General features: G+C 47.6%; 4 protein-coding genes across 4 annotated transcripts; all 4 read left to right on the plus strand.

The window, feature by feature from the left end:
- Positions 1-627: 627 nt before the first annotated feature.
- N7469_004386 (uncharacterized protein) lies at positions 628-3,824 on the plus strand (the record flags this gene model as incomplete). Its single annotated transcript, XM_056643306.1, has 2 exons — positions 628-714; positions 792-3,824. 2 exons carry the CDS (start codon positions 628-630, stop codon positions 3,822-3,824), a joined length of 3,120 nt encoding a protein of 1,039 aa, XP_056502718.1.
- Positions 3,825-4,093: 269 nt separating this feature from the next.
- N7469_004387 (alpha/beta hydrolase) lies at positions 4,094-5,624 on the plus strand (the record flags this gene model as incomplete). The annotated part of the gene is made up of 2 exons (XM_056643307.1): positions 4,094-4,581; positions 4,646-5,624. 2 exons carry the CDS (start codon positions 4,094-4,096, stop codon positions 5,622-5,624), a joined length of 1,467 nt encoding a protein of 488 aa, XP_056502719.1.
- Positions 5,625-7,139: 1,515 nt separating this feature from the next.
- N7469_004388 (putative mitochondrial methylglutaconyl-CoA hydratase (Auh)) lies at positions 7,140-8,164 on the plus strand (the record flags this gene model as incomplete). The annotated part of the gene is made up of 2 exons (XM_056643308.1): positions 7,140-7,507; positions 7,594-8,164. 2 exons carry the CDS (start codon positions 7,140-7,142, stop codon positions 8,162-8,164), a joined length of 939 nt encoding a protein of 312 aa, XP_056502720.1.
- Positions 8,165-9,147: 983 nt separating this feature from the next.
- N7469_004389 (uncharacterized protein) lies at positions 9,148-14,372 on the plus strand (the record flags this gene model as incomplete). Its single annotated transcript, XM_056643309.1, has 4 exons — positions 9,148-9,216; positions 9,367-9,633; positions 9,709-10,339; positions 10,831-14,372. The coding sequence occupies 4 exons, from the start codon at positions 9,148-9,150 to the stop codon at positions 14,370-14,372; spliced, it is 4,509 nt and encodes a 1,502-aa protein (XP_056502721.1).
- Between the last annotated feature and the right edge of the window lie 1,111 nt (positions 14,373-15,483).

Consider the following 15,483-nt stretch of genomic DNA (forward strand, 5'->3'; position numbering starts at 1 on the left):
TGAAGAGCTCAGCGAACTTCCAATTCCTTCGTGAGACGAGAATGCGCGCCTTCCCGAAAACCGCAGGTGACGATCGTGCACGTGACCTGTCCTAGATTGCCAGTTTTACTTTGGATTTTTTATGGCAAGTATTTTATTAATATATGTATATATATATTTATATCTCGAGATTCTATATATTGTCACAGTCTCATATATATATGCCGTGATTAAGTACTGGCCAGAAGAAAGATATGGGCTATGTCATGGGGATCTTTTATACTGTGATGCATTAGTTAACAGATGTGGTACTTGGGTTGATTCGAAGAGGCTCTAAAAATTTGAACAATACGGGCATACGGATACCCAAATTCTCTAATCATCACGGGCTATAGAGGAAATACACGTAGTGTAGCCATAATATTAACGATTTATTTTTGAAGATTTCGAATATGTAGAGAGATCTTTTCTTTCAACTTGATACTGTACATACTAGAGATCCAGCTAGCCACGTGACCCAGAATTTCCATTTCCCAGTCCTCCCGCGGAGACTCGGTTTTCTATCTTCCACTATACCTTGAGATCAATCTGCGCAGTCGATTGTAATCGTGGAACTACCGGAACCTTGCTTCATGATAACATTCATGGATGTCATCCGCTCTCAATCGTGTCCGGAGCCTCTCGGGGGTATCCTCGTTGAGACCAGCGCATTTTCTCGGTCATAATTGGCGCAAGGTAAATATATGCCAATGAAGCACTTTGTTGAAATTACGTGCATTGTCATGCTAATTGGAGCTACTTGAACTTGTTAGATCTCATGCCATGATATTTCTTTCTTTTCACCTGAATACTACGGCCTGCAGCGGGATTTTCGTCGAGACGTCAAACATTCGTATGCAACCGAAGCTTCTTTTTCCTGCCCCGAACAACTCGCACCCGACACAAACAACAACGCCGATGTTGAAAGGCGCGTAACAAACCCACTTATCCGTTCACATCATCACTCCCAGACCACTCGTTCATCGACACTGCAAACCCCAAGTGCCTTCGAGCCACAACTGGAGCGCCTTGAGGCGAAGAAAGCCCATTCTAATCCGAAGTCAAAGCCAAACCAAGAACGTAAACGTAACTCAAAACAAATACCAACGCCATCCGAGTATTTGAGCAAAACGCTTCAAAAACATGTGTTTGGGCAACAGGAGCATTCCAGTCTTCGCACGTTTCATTATGGCTCTAGAAAAACCCACGGCCGACCCAGCCGAACAATCTCGCTTCAGATCACTTTGGCCGAATATATACGATTGGTAGATCCCTTGGTCTCGGGTTCTTCCTCACACGCTACTCTATCCGAAACTGGAAATAACTTGGATACCGCGATTGCCCATGTATTTCGACCTGAGACCTATGCGTATCTGGCTACACGAGGCTACGATGTTGAGGATGTAGTTTCATGGGCATGGGTTTTAAGGAGTCAGGATATTCGCCAAGCTATCACCCGAATGTTAGTCTTGGAAAGTGACAGCCAAGCCAGGCAACGCACTGAGATCCCTGTGTTTATTCCTTTGCTTCTCTTGAAGGAGCATCACCTTGATGCACAGTCTTTTCGGTTACTTCTCGTTCATGCTTTGCATCTGATGAGCGGCCAACCATCACCACCTATCAATTCTTTATACAGAGCCGGGAAAAATATTGAAGAGCCATCTCCAGCTCAAAGTCGCCCCCGCATCACACTGGGAACCTGCGTGGTGATTGTCGATCGCCTGGTTCGACATGCACGGCAGGTCTGGCCTCGTGCTCTTCCGACAATTGCGACTGTGTTTGCCCGGTTTTTGACGAGGCCCCACGCAAAGAAATCCAAGAAGTCTAATATGAGCCAGCAAAAACTCGATCGTGGAACCACAGAGAAATTTAATACGTGCCTTTGGCTACTCTCAATGCCCACCAAGGTCAATCCTTTCCGCGCAGCCTCAATTCAGCAACAGGCGCAATTCGAGCTACTTAAGTCTATGGCTTCTCAGAAGCCCGTGCTTCCCCTCTCTCGGAGAGGCTACCAAGCCATTGTCGCTGTTCAGCTAGCCCACAAGAAAACGCTTGCTGAGCGCCAATCAGCCGAATTGAAGTCTCCATCATGGCCACCGTGGAAGGAAGAAAAACTGGGTATGGATGCCCAACGTGGCAATGAGGGATTACAGAGCCGTGCAATGAATGTCCTGGCTCAAATGCTAGAAGCGGGCTACTCTCACCGAGTTTGGGAGAAGACTTCCACCATACTGGCTGGTTGGGATACTGACCGTAGTCCAACGGTCCAAACAAGAACCTTGGTTCCCCGGCCAGCCTCTCTTTCTAGCGCCACTGACGATGGAACCGATAATTATGCTGCTATCTGGGCAGCTCGAATTCGTGCTACTAGAACTGTTCGCGAAGCATGGGCCTGCTTTTTATCTTATCAAGACCAAGGTCTTCCTCCGAACCCCACCATCTACGCCGAGATGTGTGCTAAGTTGATCTATCGCCAAATGGCAATCAAAAGACGTTTCGATGAGACAGGGCAGGCGCTACCTGGCGACGGGCCTGAGGTTCATGCCGAGCCTGCATCTGCTCGTGATGTTATCTACGTACATACAGAGCCACCAACTATTGAAGATTTGCTCCAAGAAATGTTCTCTCACGGATTTCGCCCGTCGGGCAGATTTCTGGCCCTCCTGCTTCGATCTGCTCCCACGTTTCGGACAGGATTGGATTATTTGCGACACAGCGAACTCTCCCAAAAACAAGTTGCTGCCTTGTGCGTGGTTTGGGGCCAGCCATCAGACTGCCCGATGTCTCTTGCTAAGGCCCTCGGCTCCATACCTGACACAGTATTTGTCTCATTTATAAAGCTTCTCTGCACTCGATCCAAGTCAATCCGGAAGAAAATGATTGGTCGAGATGTTCTCTCGCCAAACGATTTTCCTGCTCTGACGGAAAACACGCAGAGTCGTCAGCCTCTTGCTGCCCTCACCGACTTTCACGAAGGTCTGGGAGAATGGCATCATCCGCGTGCTCTGTGGCATGCATTTCAATTGGTCAAGCTGAGACAACCAGCCTGTCACTCGGCCTGGGTTCACGTCCTCGATACGATGAGTACGGAGCGTGTGAGTAAGAGGCACACAGAACGTATTCGCTGTCTGTACCGCATTATTGGATGGCATGAGACTCTTGCGGTGCTTAACTGGATGAAAGTCCGCAATGTTGATCGTGGCTCGCAGGGTTTCAAGGCTTTGTGCATCGCCTTCAAAAAAGCTGTTGACGCCGGCATAAAATACCCAGGAATTATGGAAGAGGCCTTGACCTTGATACACAAAGCAACTCGTGGTGATCAATATCTTAGTTCTGATCCAGATGCCTTCGCCGGTATGGTGGAGGCTGGCCTCCAAACTCTCAAGCAGGAGTTTGAATTCCTTGTTCTTCCAAGTACGAACATGCCAGACCTTGCAGAAGAAAGCGTATTCGTGACAGGACAGACAGATCAATCCCATCCTCAAATGCCGACCGGTTTGCATGTTCCATCGTTTGTGACTCTACATAGCTTTGTCGGAGCACTTGGAATTGCGGGAGACGATGATGGCCTGTTACATCTATTGCAGTGGATGAGCCACTCTTTCGCCGAGCTCAACGAAGCTTCTCAAGAGCGTCAAAATGGAAACAAGAACATGCGTCTTGCCCTGGTGGCAATGCGAATGTATCTGGAACAGTCGCAATCGAAATCCAAACTACAGGAAGGATACGAAATTTTCTGTCGAACCGGTTGGGAATGGCCCAGCGACGAAGAGATCGGAGAATATAGTCGGGGATTGTACAAATAGTGTAATTTTAGCGTTGAAAATGATACCCACAAATTTTCTAATACAGTTATTGTATCAAGATGTATCTGGAATAACCAGTTCGTATTCCTCTTCTACACTATACTTAAATTCCCAAAACCCACGTTGGACGCTGCTGATCGTCACTGTGGGCCCGGACCTCGGCACGACTATCTGGAAAGAACCAAATCCGGTTTGAATCTACAAGATCTCCTTTCCATCTCAACACCACCATACATCTCGAAGAACCAAGTCATTCATTTGAGACCAGTATGCTGACTCCAAGTGTCGGCCTACTGACAGCCTTACTGGCCAGGATACCGTTGATTTTGAAAACCCTCGTTCAACATGGTATTCACATGTCTCCTGGATCTGGTCGGCAAGACTTGCGCACCGAGTTAACTGTCGCAATCATTCGCTCTTTCATGACGTTCAGTCACCCTGTATCCAAGACCCAGCAAAATAGTATGCGCGATCCTGGGATCAAGGGGCCTATGTGGGTATCTAAAGTTGTCTTACCGAGACCTGAAATCGACGTGCGCAATGCAGTTCTCCATGCGATTGACGAGCTGAAGACGGGTGATGAGTCCTTTGATATTCCTGGGATAGCTTCTGTAGAGGCTGAATGGACTGGCTATCGCAATGGGGTTGATAAAAATGCTCCTAATCCGGATATCTCTGAGACAGAGAAGTATCATGAACTTCGAAAAGAGTGTTCATCTGATACGACAATCTTATATTTTCACGGAGGTGCCCATTTGTGAGTAAATTTCTCGAGAACCTAAAGAAAGCCTGTTAGTTGAAGCGGCTAACCCTTTTCTCAGTTTGATGGACCCCTGCACTCACCGTGTGGCTGTTGCACAACTATCACGCCAGACTGGGTCTCCGGTGCTTTCAGTCAGATATCGGCTTGCGCCTCAGAATCCATTCCCTGCCGCTCTGGTAGATGCATTGACAGCCTATCTATCACTCATTCACCCGCCGCAAGGCGCATTGCATGACCCCATACCCGCCAACAAGATCGTCATCGCTGGTGACTCCGCTGGAGGGAATCTATCGTTAGCCTTGCTTCAGACTCTACTCACTCTGCAGCGATCGTCACGTTCAATCAAGTTCCATGGCAAGGGTGTACCTATCGAGTTACCTGGGGGTGTGGCTACTATCTCGCCATGGTGTGATATCACGAGTTCCATGCCCTCGATTGTTCGCAATGCCAAATTCGACTATCTTGTCCTGCCTGCCCTGGAACGCGATGAAGCAGCAGCAGCCCAGCCTTTTGCTCCGTTTCCCTTCCCACCTGATGCAGTATGGCCTGTCAATCCGCCGCGTAGTGACTTTTATGTCAACGCAAAGACAGTACTACATCCCCTCGCCTCACCCCTCGCCGCGTCCTCTGACCTCTGGAAGAATGCCCCGCCAGTTTTTATCACGACTGGCGAAGAATGTCTCTCAGAGGAGGGGTTAATCACCGCTCGTCGGCTCCATGAAGCGGGTGTATCTATTGTAGCGGAACAATTCGAAGGAATGCCTCACTGCCATGGGTTTTTAATGATAAATACGCCCATGGGGAAGAAATTTTTCCAATCGTTGTCACAGTTCTGCCGAGACGCTGGCGCCGGCAGTGTAAAGTCCACAGGCTTATTAAACTATATCGGCTTCAAGTCTCAATCATCTCAAGAAATTCCCCTCGCGAAAGTTAGCGATGTCAATGATGAAGAGGTCGGCGTAAGAATGCGGCGAAGTGCAGAATGGCGACTTGAAGGAGAGAAGGAGATGCTGAGGCGTGCAGGAGCAAGATTATAGAATTAACATTTGTATATAATTCTGGATTACAAGGTTGCAAAGCTGTGCTACTTGCTATTGTCAATAACACTATACACTAGTATTACTACTTTCTGAATACTATCATCACTCGTTCCACTGGTATCAAATAGGTCCTCCCACCAAGATCCTAGGTGGTGGTTCATGCCCAGTAATAATTCGTCACAATTATCTCGGTCTTCATTATCAAGAGATACAACGCTCTGTAGAAAGTTCTTGCCATAGCCACTGTCTACAAACTTTCTTACACTTATGTCGGATTGCTGAGTGTAGGTGCACTCTCCAGGATAAGCACTTTTTGCGCAATCAGGGACAGAAATAAGATGCCACGCATGGTCAGGGCGAAGGTAGAAATGCCACATCCAATAAACTATATCTTGTCGCACAAGCTGTTGGATTAAGCTAAACCATAATACTGCCGTTTACCTGCATGGAAATATCTCTCGGATTCGGTGGCGGGTTTTGGCCAAAACATCGCCGATAAAGGCCCTGGAGCGTAAGGTATTTGAGACTGCTCCAGTTTTCAAGCACCGGACGGATGCGTTTTTCTCAGAATGGGAAATGTTCGTAGTAATGTGTGTTCCATTCGGTTTCTGCTGTCGAAACCATGTGGAATATTGAGCCCAGGTGTCCTTCCATGAATCGAGTCCACGATACAATTTATCAAGCCGATCAGCTCGCTCTTTGTGCGAAATATTGGTGAACATCCTGAATAGATTACAGAACTGTCGACTATGATCTGAACAAATAGCATCGATGTTTATTTCGTCCTGGTTCTTGTATACTTTCTGTCCGAATGTTCGTAAAACCTCACGGCAGTTATAAGCGTCCTTAGTAGAATCTCTGTCTTGGAAACCTGAGAATATGTGGCGAAGAGTCTCATCAGTGAGCATACAGTGGTTCTTATATGCTACTTCGAAGACCACGGATTTGTCAAAGAATGCCAAAGGCTCAAAGACATGCAAAGGTCAAAGAAACCAGGAATTCGAGGGTTTGTTCAAAGGAGATGGAGAAAGAGAGCTGGCTAGCAATTGTATTGAGAAAATGAATGAGAATGAACAATACCTGTACTGGAGTATACTGTCAGTACCTTCTTATCATTGATACCACTCAGTAAGTGTATATCGAAGTAGCCTGGCCGGTTAAAGTAGTATCGATTGGTACTAGCCTCCGATTTATACACGTCCATTAATAAGGATATAACAACCAGTAGTAATATTGTGAGCACTAAATTGAGACCTCAAAACATACATACTTTTTCTGGAGTGTATATTAGCTAATTATATGATTGTTAGGTGTAAACGAGTCTACTCTGTTATTTCTCCAATTTTCATCTATCAAAAGTGGTAGCCGACCGCCCGGCAACCATCGGCCATCATCGGCCCAGCTTCCCCACACCCGAAGTTCCGACTTCTCCATTTTGATCATACTCAGTTCTGTCTCTACTTTTGCCCATTCTTGTAATTGTGTCGTATTGACCTTTCATTAAAGACAAAGATGGCTACCACATTGTCACCGCGGCTCGTCCGCCTCGCCACCAAGCCTATCGTTACACGTCCAACCGTGGCATTCACCCGAGTCTTCGTCTCGCGATACAGCACCAGCAGCAAATCCGACGACATCATCCTGACCCAACAAATTCCAGCTCCAGGATCTGGACATGTGCGCGTGCTGCAGCTAAACCGACCGAAGGCACGTAATGCGATCTCACGTGAGCTGCTCGAAAACCTTTCATCGCAGGTGAAATCTATTGCAGCGGAGAATGGCAACGGACCAACACGCGCACTGATCGTTGGAAGTAACGTTGATGCGGCATTCTGTGCTGGTGCAGATTTAAAGGAGCGCGCTACAATGTCACCCGCTGAGTGAGAACCTCCTTTGTTCACGTGGTATACTCTTCATTCTCTGAATCATTCAGCTAATCGGTGGTCACGTCACGGGGAAAAAACAGAACAGAGGACTTCCTCCTGAAACTCCGAAGTACCTTCAAAGAACTTGCCGAACTCCAAATCCCTACAATCTCCTCCGTATCTTCTATGGCTTTGGGTGGCGGTTTGGAATTGGCACTCTGCACTCACCTTCGCATTTTCGGCTCATCCAGCACCGTCGGCCTCCCCGAGACTCGTTTGGCCATCATTCCCGGAGCAGGAGGTACATACAGACTGCCTGGGTTGATCGGCATTCCTCGCGCTCGCGATCTTATCTTGACTGGTCGACGGGTATATGGCCCCGAGGCCTATTTCATGGGACTCTGTGATCGCCTAGTGGAGGTGCTCCCCGAGGAGGCTACCCAAGAAGGCGTGGCACGCGAGAAGGTTCTTCGGGAGAGCATCAAGGTGGCTCTCGATATCTGTGAGGGTGGGCCTATCGCCATCAAGCAGGCCCTGATCGCGGTGCAAGGCGCTGCCTTGGGTGAAATCTCGGAAAATGCTGCCTACGAGGGCGTTATTGAGACCGAAGATCGTTACGAGGCACTTCGCGCTTTCAGTGAGAAGCGGAAGCCAGCTTTTAAGGGCCGGTAAAATTGAACGGATTCTAGGGGCTTATATCATTCCCGTTTTGGCGTCGTCTAGTCTTAATCATTATATGTATTTCAAGTAGTCTTTGCATATCTATACCAAGTGAAACATAATTCGTTGGAGCTATCCGGTGCACAAGTTGAGTCACACTTACTAGTACTATTGGCATCGAAAGCTTCTTGAGATACAATGTGCAGTCAGTAATGTTTGTACTCGTCAGCTTTTTTCTCATAGCCTTTCTATATTTCTATATACCTATATAGAAATAGTCATTTGAAGATCACTAGTGATGGTGCCTGTTCCTCAAGGAGTGCCCGACTATCTATAGTACTAAGTTGAGGACTAGAGGGTTACTAACTATACCCAGTAAATCTGGCATTTACCAGGACTATGACTAGGCCAATAACTTCGCTTGACGTAATGAAAGAACAGTTTTTTATAGAAACTGTTGACACTAGTAGAACATGAAATCCGAGGCAGTGAATCTAGAAGGCCATCGTTGCTTATTCCGCCATTCGTATATCGAATTCTCCGATGCGGCGCCTCGTAAAAGCGCCATGGGTGCATTTCCCCTGCTGCAACTACCCGTAACCCCTCTGCAGGTCGTGTGTTAGTTTCGGCAACTTCATCACCCATTTCCGGGTTTCGTCCCTTCGGAGAGACTAGCCCTTCAACCTAGGTAATCATGGAGGGCATGGGTTAGCATGACTCATGAAATACTCACATATGTATGTAGTAGTAGGCGGCCGTTTTCTTCAAGGATATCGCCCCGGGCAATGGCGATCTCCCTTCGAGCGCCGGGGTTCCTGCATCATTCTGCAGGGCACTACAGTGGCGCAGTCTACCCTCCTCGCCCACCAGTGGGTAACAGTGCCTAAGTTCGAAATTCAAGCAAGTCCAGCGAGGCTATCACATCCTTTGCACGGCCCGCGGATCCACCGGGCGAACCTTTGGGTCATTCGGCGTGGTCAGGGGGAGGAAGATCTATGCAAATCAACACAAGATCACCTGCAGGCGCGAATCAGCCTGATGCCTATGGCTTTATATACCGCGGGGTTCGTCCTGATTTGCTTTCTTTCCTTTCCCCACATCCTTTCCACTTCTTCCTTATCAACAATAATAACAGCATGGCCTTGAATAATCGAGTGTGACAACTTGTATCATGTCCGATCCCCCCCCGTTTCAAGCCTTTTGGCTTGACACAGGTCTATCTACCCCGAGATGGACCCCCCACTGTGGATATTGTCTTCGTCCACGGTCTCAATGGCCATCCCCACGATTCATGGACAAGTAAATCGACAAACTGTTTTTGGCCAGTTGATCTCTTGCCAGATATCCTGGCACCTCTACGTCCACGCATTTTGACCTACGGGTATAATGCGAATGTGACCGCGTTCACGGATGGTGCCTCGCGAGACTCGATCGTTAGCCACGCTGAAACTCTGGCTTCAAATTTGGCTGCCAATCGTAATGTGAGTTCCTTTCATCTATATGTACACTGCAAGATTAGGAAAAGACGGATTCTGACTGCTTGCTCTTTTTTTTAGCTACGAGGGTGCACCGATCGTCCCATTATCTTCGTGTGTCATTCGCTCGGTGGTTTAGTCGTCAAACGCGCTCTGATCTACAGCCGTAGTTTGTCCAACGAAAAGATCGAACACCTCCGTTCTGTATACGTTTCAACTTTTGGTGTTCTTTTCCTTGGAACCCCACATAACGGCTCCGATATTGCGAAATGGGGGCTGCTGTTACACAACATCTGCAGTGCTGTGATGCCAAAGAAGTTCATGGAAGCCTCTCCACAGCTTGTTAAGGCTCTAAGAACAAACAATGAGACTTTGCAGCATATCAATAGCTTATTTGCTGATATCATGAGTCGTTTCCACATCTACCTCTTTCACGAAACTCGCTCAACCGACGTTCGTGGAACTCGGGAAATTATCGTCGACGAAGCATCGGCTGCGCCCTACTTAGAAGGCGTTGAACGAATGGGTATTGAAGCAGATCACAGCCATATGTGCAAATTTGATGATGAAAACGCCCCAGGCTATGAGGTGGTCGCAGAGGCGATTCTTAGATATTCTCGTCAAGCGCCTACAGTGATTGCTGATCGCTGGGTTGAGGAGAGGAAGGCTCGTACTCTCGAAAAGCAGGCCAAAGCCAGGGAGATATATGATGGTAAGTCCAGAAACTCAAAGTTCTTGACCTGAACCCTAACTGTTGCAGGTAGAATAGACGACTCAATTGGACATAGTATGCCTGACTTGAAATCGACTGGTAGGGCTCTCCCCCCTCCGGAAGAAGCAGTGACCCTGAAGGATTATGAAATCGAGGAGCCCGCTGTTTGAAACTATGTACGGGCAATGTCATGATCTTTTTGTCTTTGCTCTTCCCTCTCTTCCAAGCATGCCCCTGAATGATATGATTTGAATGGCTTTGGCTCTTGCTACGCGGCTTTCGTTTTCACTCGAGATTTTCTCTCGAATATGCTCTTTTTGCAGTTTTCCCTCTCACTGAAGCCCTTATTTGTATCTTAAATACAATGACCGATCACAGGGCGGCTCCTTTGTTTTCAATCCTTCACTCTAGCTGATACTACTATCCAATCTTTTTGAATATATTACTTCTTTCCGAGTCAGACTTGGCTGACATCTCTTTTTTCGCGATAGGTCAATCTGTCCCAGCGCTTCCTCGAGCACCAGCCTCTGAGGGCCGCAATTCTCCTGTTTCCGATGTAAGCAATAGTGGTGTCTTGGCTTTATCGCACTATTCAAATAAAGAACCCCCAATTTTTGTGGCTCCTGCGGGATTTCATCCCAACGCAACTTTCTTTGGTATGCAAAGGGAGCTAGATATTCTGCACAATCGTTTATTCAAGGCTAAAGCTCGGCCCGAACGCACCATGGCTGTCCTCATATCTGGGGTACCAGGGTCTGGAAAAACACATTTAGCACGTCAGTATGCTTTTACTCAGCGAGAGTGCTATACTGGTGGCATCTTTTGGATCGATGCGAAATCCAGAGAATCTATATCTAAGTGCTTTTGGGAGATTGCACAGGCCGCCACTCTGATTGACAGGAAGATCAGTGAGCCCGAATATCAAGAGGCCCAGACTTATGTTAATGCTGTACGAAATTGGCTACAGACACGACATGACTGGCTGTTGATTTTCGATGGCCTAACATTTGACCATGATGAAGACATCAACGGATTCCGACCTTTCCTTCCTTGGAACAAGAGATGCTGCATTATATATACTTCTATTGATACAACGTTGCGGAAGAAGCAGCGCTTATTCGAGCCATATTGTCTATCGATGCCTCGAATGCTTGTGGAAGATGCATGCAAACTCCTTTACAAGGACCTTGGCATCAGAAGACCCACGAAAGAGCAGGCTTCAAAGGCAATCGAATTGGTTGAGCACTACGAATGTTTGCCATTAGCAATCCATGCTATTGGCCACCGTCTCAATGCAACTCGCAAGCCAATTGAGAAATATCGTGTCAAGCACCAGGTGACAGATAAGAAGCTTGCTGAGCCATTTCTTAGTATTATGAATGACCTATACCGTCTACAACAGCACCAGGCTTTGAATCTGATCAACTTGCTCTCGTTCCTTGGCCATCATGTCCCAGTTGGCTTGCTGAACCTCGGAAAACATGAAATGTCTGCCGAGAATGCAGAGATTCAAAGTATTGCTCAGACAGGGGAGGATCCCGACCTCGATACTACACTTGGTACTCTAATACACTACGGACTGATTGAGCGAACATCAGACGTTGATTCTTCCAGCTTCAGGTTTGATAAATCCGATAAACAATCGTCGGATGAGTTGAGTAAAGATTCAAAGTCGCATCCAGAATTGATGTGGTCCATGACAGAGAGCAGTCAGGAAGGGTCTTTTTCAATATACGGTGAAAACATCAGTGTCGATGTGGTTAAAATCCATAGCGTGGTTCAAGGTTTTTGCCGCGATGAATTACGAATTAAGGATGAAGAATACAAGGATGCGATGGACAAGCAGAATCCCGGCTTCTACGATTCTTGGTTGATTGTTGCGACTCGATTCTTGTGCAAATCTTACGAGACGGCGAAAGAAAAAATGAGCCACCACCATGATTGCGGTCTTGTTCGCGACTATCGAGAATACGAAACTCATGCATCTCGCTTGGTTGAGCTGTTTCCCAAAAAGACATCAATGAGCGCACATCCACCGGTCCTCCAGGAGGCTCGAGAGTATTTGAGACAGCTTATGAAAAGCATCCACAATGAGATCGACCGTATGTCCCCGAGCTCTTCCCAGGAGTCGTCGCACAATCAGAAATCGGTCTTTGATAGGTCCAGTAGCTCATCTTCATCATTCCCTGAATCATCCGCAGATGAGGGTTTGTCACGTCGATCGACCTGGACTTTCACTGAATCAGGGTCTCCTCGAGCCGAGTCCCCTGAAGAGATGGGTAGCAGTACTCGTTTCCGATTGGAATTATTCCCACCCCATATCTTTAGACAGGCGGGATATGAATCAGAGGATGGCTATGAGACAGACAAGGAGACACACGGCGCATTGCAGATCTCCCCGGCTTTGTCACAAATGAGCCAGAACACCGAGAAACCCAAGTCCTCGCCTGCCTCAAGCCCACCTCCGTCTAATGACCAAGGTTGGCAGGTCGTTGACCGACACTCCAAAACGCAGACACCCAGAGAAAGAAAGGAAAGGAGACGAAATAGAGGTCCCCGGCGGCTACAAGGCAGTAAGTCGGCTGCTCCACTCGTAAAGGTCTCTCCGATACATGGGAGAGGATCCTCAAGTCGTGTATCAGCAGACGATCCAGGCAGGTCTACAATTTTGGCCTCAGCTGCCGAACAGGCCTTGACTGCTGTACGTCGATCCAGTGACGGGCAGAACACCGCTGAGCCTCCGGATCGGTCTTCTATGCAAGTCCCCTTGGACCAAGAGAATGTGCCATCATATGCCAATGTCGCGACGCGACGTATGCTCGAGGCAGAGCTCCCACTCAGACGCCCAGCATCTATACCTCATACTCTTCGTGGAAGGGATCATCTCTCTGGCGTACAGATGAAACCTTCTGTAGAGTCCCATGATGGCCAGACAGGTCAAGCCTTTGGCTCCCCGCTAGCTCATGAGTTGACTTCCCGTGAGATTCTAGCAGAACCACTTACTCGTTCAACTTATAGCGAATCTGGTACCGATCTTTATCAACAACAACACCAGCTGGATGGGCCAGGTTTATATACAGCAGCAAACTCATCCCGCCGATCTTCGGTCGCTACTGCTTTCGAGTCTCCTATGCGAGACCTATCTGCCAGTGTACCATCAGTGCTTCCTTATCCACTTGCTGTACGAGATATGTCTGCCAGCACACCGTCACTCGTCCAATACCCACCCCCTTTGCCTTATGATGAAGACATCAGTGTTACCATGTCACCACACAGAAACCGACCATCCAGGCCAGTGCAACCGGTGGCATCTCCTCCAAGAAATCCCACACCAATATCTCACCCATCAGCGATCATGCCTGGAGCGCTGCCTCTAACCCACGCATTCTCTGACAATGTAATCCCACGGCCGTCAGAGGGTCTTGTACCTGGTGGAATATCCCGCGGGTCTTCAAACTTCTCACATCAATCCTGGGCGACAGAGCCTGTTAGATCACCGCCGCGATTCTCGCCACTCCCAAGCTTTCAACACCCAGCGGAATCATTGCGTACTGTGCCATCCACAGCTCAACAGGCACAACTACAGCTACAGCAACAACAAGCTGTTTCGGGAGCAATAGATTGGGCAAGTGATCTACCTCGGCCAAGGAGCGCTCTTCAATCAGATGCACTTTACCCTCCACCACGACACGAACGCCTGGGGTCAGTGGATGAGAGACTACTCAATATGAACCTCAAATGGAATCCAGATATAGCACCCGCGCATGTACTTAATACCATGGGACATCAAGTTGAAGTTCATGAGGCACGTCAGAGGCTACGCGAAGCTGGTATACCTCAAGTCCCGCAACATGTGCCCACATATCAGATGTATCACCCCAATTTGTCCGGCCCTTTGATCCAAGATGGTGTTCATTTTTATGCTCCGGCGCAGGCGCCAGAACCAAGTTTAGAAGCATACAGGATGCGGCCGCGAAGTGGAAGTTCGCCACCACGCCCTTTGAATCGCGAGGGATTGGGTGTCAGGTTTTGAATACATTCCAAGGTGTTTTTGGCTTCATGTTATACTCACTACTTGTATTCTGCATTGTGATTCCCCTCATGTTCTGTCCTTTGCTATGTATTATCAATAAAGGCGTATAGAAACAATATACTATATCATTTGCATCTCGAGACTCACCAATCAATCAAGATTGCGTTGTGTTCTTTCACTCCTAGATTCATGGATGGTAATCACCAACCACTACTAACTAGAAGTAGTTGCGCTCATGACATTCAGTATTCCAAGGCATCCTTGAAAAGATATTTGCCTCTTTTAAACGCATCGCTCGAAACGATCTCTGGGTACAGGCCATATATATACATGACATCAGCCGAGTAAAGACAGCCTACTACTTGGTGATTTGAGAATTGATTGATTGACTGATTTATGCATATATGCATCTATTAGGGCTGGTTACCTATTTGACAGCAGTTTGGCCTTAACAGATACGTATAGGAATAAATCAAGCAATCAATCAATTCTCGATCCACCTGCTGATATGGGGGAAAGGTGATTCTGAAGGGTCAGGTGATTCCACTTGTGAGCGAGATTATTACGTGTATGTATCATCCGTGATCATGAGGATTCAAAATATGGTTGAAAGTCGTACTTAATAAGGCCAGGCCTTTTGGTCCTTTGGTACAGTACGGAGGACCAGAGGAGTTGGAATATGCCGTTTTTTCTGCCACCATACAATTAGCCTATCTCAAGGCGGTGTAAGTGTTGTCTCAGAATCACGCGACACCGCTTTACATTATGAAGGACCGCATTCCCAAAGGGGTTAAGGACGCGTTGCTTATTTCCGGACTTACGAAAAGACGTGCAATGAGAGTTTCCCTTGCCACAGCCACACTCCCTCTCCTCTCCACCTCTGATACGCCCAACGTCGCTTTCTCAGTACATATTGAGATCATGCGAGTTTTTTCTGTTGGTGACTTGACTTTGAACCCCATGTGATCGGCTCACTTGCTTTGATCATCTCCTCGCGACGCGTTCTTCATATAAATACCCCACCGTGGTACAAGGAAGCTCTGATATAGCAGACTAGTATCTTCTTTTCTTTCTTCTCTTATCATTCACTCCTTTTTCAAAGACACAATTC

The sequence above is a fragment of the Penicillium citrinum genome, assembly GCF_028827155.1.
Source record: "Penicillium citrinum strain IBT 23319 chromosome Unknown utg000003l:1.0-4596430.0:1.0-4598250.0, whole genome shotgun sequence".
NCBI classification, from domain to species: Eukaryota; Fungi; Ascomycota; class Eurotiomycetes; order Eurotiales; family Aspergillaceae; genus Penicillium; species Penicillium citrinum.